The 7,467-nt window shown below is 35.4% G+C and overlaps 1 protein-coding gene across 1 annotated transcript; it reads left to right on the top strand.

Annotated features, from left to right (window-relative positions):
* The first annotated feature begins 5,918 nt into the window (after window positions 1–5,918).
* LOC107811821 (uncharacterized) lies at window positions 5,919–7,124 on the top strand. Its single transcript, XM_016636817.2, has one exon. It carries the CDS (start codon window positions 6,012–6,014, stop codon window positions 6,960–6,962), a length of 951 nt encoding a protein of 316 aa, XP_016492303.1. The 5' UTR covers window positions 5,919–6,011; the 3' UTR covers window positions 6,963–7,124.
* Window positions 7,125–7,467: the final 343 nt, after the last annotated feature.

The raw sequence follows: 7,467 nt of genomic DNA on the forward strand, positions 1-7,467 counted from the left end.
GCTTTGAAATACCCGTTGGCTTGAGGTAAGTGTTTGGTCTAACCTTGACTTGAGGGATTAGGGATCCCCGACCTATTTGCTATGTGTAATTCCATGTGTGTGGCGTATAGGTGTGGTGACTAGTACCTATGCGCCACCAAATTATCATTTTTAACTTGTTCCCTTCCCTGTTTCCTAATATATTGTTTCTTGTCTTAATTGCTACTTGCTCATAATTGTTTCCATGTCCAATTGCTTCATACTAACTGTTATTTCTTCTATTGATGTACAAATTATTTTATAGCTTCATTTTATTTCCTTGTTGTTTGGAGTTGATTGTTGGAGCTTCATAATATGCTTGGTTGGTCTCGCTGAGTAGTTTTAATTGTTGAGATTCCGTTATGGCATAGACTTCCTGTTGTTATGATTTAAGATAAAAAAGTTGTGAAAGGTTATAAGTTAAATTGTGAAACGCCTGTTTTTATGTTGTGATTGGTATTGATATGTTGGGATCGGGTTGCATGCCGCAACATGAGAAATAAGGGTAAAATGTGATTGTCTGGTTGGATCGGGTTGCACGCCGCAACAAGGAGTAATAAGGGTGGACAGGTGGGATCGCGTTGCGCGCCGCAACAAGAGGAATAAGGGTGATATGTGTTGAGGAGTAATAAGGGTGGAATGGTGGGATCGGGTTGCACGCCGCAACAAAGAGTAATAAGAGTGAATATTGATAATGTTATTGTTTATATAGTGGGATCGGGATGCACGCCGCATCAGTTATTGTTTTAGTATTCATTTCTGCTGAAGTTCATTACTGAGATGACAAAACTCCGTAAGGATTGGTTATAGCTTAGTACTGGTAGAACGACTAGTTTCCGTATTCTTTTGATGCAAGTCACTGTTATATTTCATTCCGTATTTTTTTTGTTTTGGTATAAACTGTTGTCGATTGTATATGTTGTGATGCCCCACCGTAGCTTCGTCACTACTTTGTCGAGGTTAGGCTCAGCACTTACGAGTACATGGGGTCGGTTGTACTGATACTGCACTCTGCACTTTCTGTGCAGATTTCGGAGCTAGTGGCTGATCAGAGTTCGAGGTTGCTGCCTTCAGTCCACAGGAGACCCCAAGGTAGTCACGCAGGGGTCCGCAGGCCCTGGCGTCCCCTTCTATCTTTACTGCATTCTGTTTTTACTTTTCCACCGAAACAAATGTATATATTTTTTTTCAAACCATTACTTGTAGTATTCGTAGACAGTTCGTGAGTTGTGACACCAGTTTCTGAATGGAATTTATTACGGTTTCGTTATTAGCATAAAGATAATCTTTTAAATTGTGATTTTTCGTATTTATTTCCGCTGATTTACTTTTGTTAAGTTTTAATTATTAAAAGATAAAGGAAAAAGGAGAAATATTCTGTAACGTTGACTTGTCTAGCGAGTACAATGTTAGACGCCATCACGGTCCGACGGTGGAAAATTCAGGTCGTGATAAAATTGTTGGGATTTGCGTGTACTTGCTTGCTTAAGTCTGACTAATTGGGCTCTAATCTGCATCGAGTTTAACTTTTTATCAATTGGTATTATAATATTCTTTAATAATTTTTAAACCTAAAAACATGCATACTAGCAAATAACCTATCATAACCGATAAAAATATATTGATGATGTAAAAATTCTTTAACTAATGGAGCATATAAGTCTGTCTAAATTACTTGTTGCTACTATTAGAGCGATGTTGGCTGAGGTACGTAGTGAGATGTCCTATTTAGGAATTTTGTATGTGCGTGTATGTTTTAATTAAACTGCAGCTAGTACCTTCACTATTAATTAAGATAAAAAGGGCTTAAAATATTGAAATATATTTTCAATATTGAAGTATTGATCTCTTATATAGTTCTATTTTCTTTTAAGCAACTAAAAATTTTAAACAATTAAATTAGTTTTTTTTTTCATAAATCAAAGTGTATGATCATTATTGGGCTGGTAATTATTTAAAGACAATAATTGGCTATCAAATTTTGTCCTGCAACTAGAAGAAGATCGCTTTTGGGCCAGTGTGGTTTGTCTGAATGTAGAGCAGGCTGTTTTTACAGCCTTTGATAAGTAAATAGCTAGTACTTCAAAAGACATTCAAGCCTCAACAAAGGTATCATGCCTATGATCTCGTTAATTTTTATTTCAATTTACTTATAATGGTAAAAAAATATTTACAAGCTTGAGCTTGATTAGCTAACAGCTAGCCTAATTGTTATAGGATCATTGCATTAATTGGTCACATTCCATGTTCCTTAAAGAGAAACGACAATATGGTACGAACCAAACATGGTGTTAAATCACTCTTTAAGTTGGTTTCATTAGCAGTTGCTAACTTGATAACTAAGCTTCCTACATTGGAGGACAACTTTGACTATCCAGATCACAGCAATGTGAAGTGAAATTCTGATGTGACAAATTAAAGTGAAAGAAATTAAGATGACCATTTATTACAGTAGGATAGCAACTTCTTCAAGAATAGAAGACAGAGGCTCCAAAATCAGAATAATGCTTAAGTTAGTAACGGATTCGAGATATCAAATACACCAATAAGTAAAATAGCTTTAACGTAAATGATTGAATGTAGAAAATGCATAACTAATTAAAAAAATGAGTTTACATAATATGAACCTAATTAATTATTTGAATTGCTAAATGTGTTTATATAGAAAGATTTTGGTTGATATATATAGTCTACTTTGGGATAGTAACCGTAACAACCCAGCCTACTACTGATATTATCCGTTCTGGGCCTAAGATCGCACAGTTTTAAAACGCGTCACTATGATCTAAGTCTTGTTAACTTATATACCCAACATCCTCTTATGCAGAGGCGGACCCAGAGTTTGAGCACGACGGGGGCACCATTATATGCTAATTACTAGCGATAAAATTTGGCTGGCAACTCTTTGAAAACTCAATGATTATGATGACTTATCATCCAAGTACAAATAAAAAGAAATTCTAAAGAAATAGAAATCATAGAACAAAGAGAGAGATTTTTTCGCAAAATAGGTGCTACAGAAGGGGAAGATATTTGATTTAAGATTGTTTCAAACTTTAAAATTTCTAGCTTTTTCTCAATTAAAAAAAGGGTCTATGATCAAAAGGGTGTTCAAACTTCAAAAATTATATATAAAAAAACTTACTAAACAAATCAAGATTAATGGTGTGCTAATAATTAAAAAACTGAAGAAAAAACCTCAAACTCTTAATTAGTTGTCATTGCTGAGTCAGAATTGACGAATATCCGTTACTTTGTCAAAGTGATTGTTGAAGAAAGTTGTGGAAGAAGGATTTGCAATTTTCTACTTCTGAAGCACAATAAATTGGATTTGAGGCTTTTAATTTAAGGGAGGGATTTGTAAAGGAATAAAATTAAGTAAGTTGACTATTATATATTAAAACTAAACTAGGATTTGCATTTTTCTACTTCTGAAGAGCGATAAATTGTAATTTGAGACTTTTAATTTTAAGGAAAGGATTTGAAAAAGAATAAAATTAAGTAAGTTGACTGTCATATATTAAAACTAAATTAGGATTAGCATTTTTCTACTTCTGAAGCGCGATAAATTGCAATTTGAGGCTTTTAATTTTAAGGGAAAGATTTGAAAAATAATAAAATTAAGTAAGTTGACTATCATATATTAAAACTAAACTATAATTGACAAAAAAAGATAAAAGTAAAAAAGTGAAGCAAGAGAAAGTGGTGAACATGGGTTTTGAACCCACGACTTCCGGCAAAGCTGGAAACTTAAGCGCCCCCTCAAAACCATCCCTCTAGTTCATGTATTTTTGTCTAAGTGCACACGAAAAATATTTAAGGGGTCTCAGCTGTATGCAAAGATATATATATATATACAGGGGTTTTGTCAAGGCTAATCGGGTCCCCTTGACCCATCAACCATCAACGTAGGTCCGCCTCTGCTTTTATATTTTGCCGATGTCGGACTCTGTCTAAAGTTTGGGGTGTTACATACACCCCTCCTTATGGACTCAACATCATCGCTGAGGTTTGCCCCCACTGCATGAGATTTGCCTAGAGTCAACACTGAGATTTGTTCTGCCTAACCGGGAGTTGCCTAAATTCAATTGAACTCTGACCCACCATCGGCAAGGTTGACACAAGAGTAACTCTGATACCATCTGTAACACCCGCTAGTGATATTGTCCGCTCTGGGTCTAAAACGCGTCACTAAAATCTAAGGCTTGTTAACTTATATACCCAACATCCCTCTTGTGTTTTGCCAATGTGAGATTCTATCTAAAATCTGGGATGTTATCATCATAGTCATGATAACAACTTATTAAACGTTAGGAGAGGTCGACCCTTGAGAATACTTGCCGGGCTATTATGGTGTATTTACACCTAATTCCCAAATGTTACATGCATTATTACACGATGAGAGAAATGATTTAACATGTACAAATAGTTTTGTACGTGACATTTGACAATGACTTTTTAAGAATTGAATTATCACGCATAATCAAATCATTCCTTCCATGGCTTTTCCATAATCATATATTGCCATTTTAGGAAGAAAACTAATCCCAAATCCTAATCTTGATGGGCTTTTAGACGAAATCATTTTATAATTAAGAACACGAAGAGGTGTTTTTCCTAGTATTACTGTTATATTAAAGGATTTTAATATAAGCCAACGTGTTATGAGCTCTTTTTTTTAAAAAAAAAATTATGGTGGTTTCCCCTCGTCATTTTTATTTACTCATTAGCCGTTAGATCACACTCATATGAATTCAATTACATCCTAAAATATGAATGCTTATACAAAGTTATCATTGGCAATGTAGAAAGCAAGAAAGAAACATCTCTAATTTCCATATTTTCTGGAGATGAACAAATAGAAGGGGAGATGTATCAGGAATTTATTGGTTGCACATTTGGAAAGTAATATAGTAGCTGGAAATAGACTAATAGTAACAAAGAACAATTGAACTTTCCAAAACCATGATGAAACATTGAATAAGTGATCTCTATCCCAACAACGATACTTGTCATCTCAAATCAATTTGCATGACAATGAAAGGTACTACCCAACTCTAATTAGATATTCCATGCCTAACTCTTTTCCCCACGCCCCACAGACAGCACTTCACTTTACAAAGTCCCATACTCTTCACTCCTTTTCTTGAAAATCAAACCATCCCCACTCCCACAATCCCACTAACCCCTTCCCCACAAAGCTTACTTCTCCTTTTTCCTTTTTATATATCACTTACGTGTAGGGCACGTGATGGAGTCTTGGAACAATAATAAAGTTGTATTCGTGTGATCCGTAGGTTACGAGTTTAGCCATGAAATCAGTTATTAATATTAGGGTAGGTTGCCTATACTACGTCTTCGTAAGATGCAATTTTTTTTTGAACTTTATATGAATGCGAGATGTTTTGTGTATTGGGCTGTTCTTACGGGCAAGCCACATGTTTCTTTGTGCTACCTAAGGGAACTCTTAATTTGGACTCAAATATTACCTTCACTTCATTTGTATTAATCACACAAATCCATTTCAAAATTAGTGTCACATTAGAGAACTAAGGAAGCAATTAATTTCTTTTTTCCCCAATTTATCATTGCTCAGAACAAATTATCTAAAAATTCCCAATAGTTATTGTATTATTTTGAAAAAGGATAAAGAATAATTTAGCCAAACAATTCTTACAATTAAAGCTATAAAATAATTTTCTTTAATGAATGTGTTTAAATCTTAAATGACATTTTAAATGGACCGGAGAAAATATATATTAAAACTAAATAAACACTTCTTCTTACAAAAATATAGTCCAATAGAATAGTATTTCTCACTCACTTTTTGTTTTTTTGATTTGAAATATATTAATGACTTCAACTTCTAAATCCGGCTTTGACTGTATATAGAAACACATATATATAAGCATTGCATACATAAGCGCTCATTCAATCACTCCAATGGAACTTCCACTCTTTCTTGTTCTCTTCTTATGTTGATTTCCTCTTAAATGGAGGAAAAGAAAAAGTCAAGACAATTAAATCCTCCCTCCATATTCAATATCTCACTTTCCATGGAAGAAAATTCAACCAAAATAAATGCTATTCCCACTGAACAACCACTACACAACCCTATGGCATCCCATTCTCTAATGTCCACCATTGTCACTCTCTACGCTCTCATTCTCCTCTACTTCCCCACCACCACTGCTTTTTCTCCAGTCCTCATCTCCACTTCACTTTTATTACTTTCCCTTCTCAAACTCGGTGCAGCTCAAAGAGCTAAAAAACCCGAATCCAAGGACCCATCATTACAAGTTTCGCGTGATTTTGCTTACCATGATGATTGCACCAGCTGTGAAAAGGATTGTGTGTTTGACCCGGAACCTAAACCCAACCGGGATCCGGACCCAATACGGTTTCATGACAACTGCTTCGTCGAATCAAATGTAGGCTCCAACTGTGAAAAGGATTCGGTGTTTGACCCGGAGCCTAAACCCGACCGGGATTCCGACTGCTTCGTCGAATCCTCTATGGACGCCGTTTGTGGAAAGGATTCGGTGTATGACCCGGAACCGAGACCGTTTTGCGGTGACAGCTTTGTGGAGTGGAATGTGAGGGCGCCATTGGAGGTTATATACGAAGCGTACGAAGGAGAAGAAGAGGAATGTACAGAGGAGAAGAGAGAGGAAGAGTTAAGGGTTATTCAGAGGTACGCGTCGTTGTCACTATATTACCCGGAAACGGATACGGATAGTTCGTCTGACGGGGATTCGCCGGTCATCGGAAACTGGGACTCGCGGGAGAATTTGTATTTCCGGTGGGACGAGGAGGAAGATAGAGAAGAGTTGATAGAGATTGAATTGGATTTTTGCAGGAGAAATAGCGAAGTTGAGGAAGAGAATTTGATCGAAATTGATCTTACTCCGGCGAATTTGCCGGTAGGGTTATTTTGTAATTAACTAATTTAACGATACTAAAGAGGCATTTTTTGGGGTTTCCTATTTTGGGAAAAAGACTAAAAAGAGTTTAGTGTGGTTTTACGTCGTTAAGCGTGTATTAAGCCCTTAATACAATGATTTGTTGATGTGTTAAATGACCAAAGCCCTTAATATTTTATTTTACTTTGAATGTGTGAGCTCAAATTTTCTCTCTTTTCTTGTTCAATTGATCAACATATGCAATCCAATCTCCAATTAAAACCTTTGAATGATCTTATTCATCTGAAATTGCGTAAAACTTTTTTTTTTCTTCTCTTTTTTCTTATCTTTTAGCTGTTAGAATGTGTAGTTGGACTTTGCATAAAGTGAAGGCATGTGATTTTTTCAAAAGTTGTAACTTTAAAGTTAGTTCATGAGATTTTTGATTGAAAGGGATTTGACTAGAAAAAGCCACTTTACTTCAATATTCATTTTTCGTTGTCCATTTTGTGGATAGGAATTGAGTTGCGTAAAGACTTTTTTAAAG

The sequence above is a fragment of the Nicotiana tabacum genome, chromosome 3, assembly GCF_000715075.1.
Source record: "Nicotiana tabacum cultivar K326 chromosome 3, ASM71507v2, whole genome shotgun sequence".
Lineage (NCBI taxonomy): Eukaryota > Viridiplantae > Streptophyta > Magnoliopsida > Solanales > Solanaceae > Nicotiana > Nicotiana tabacum.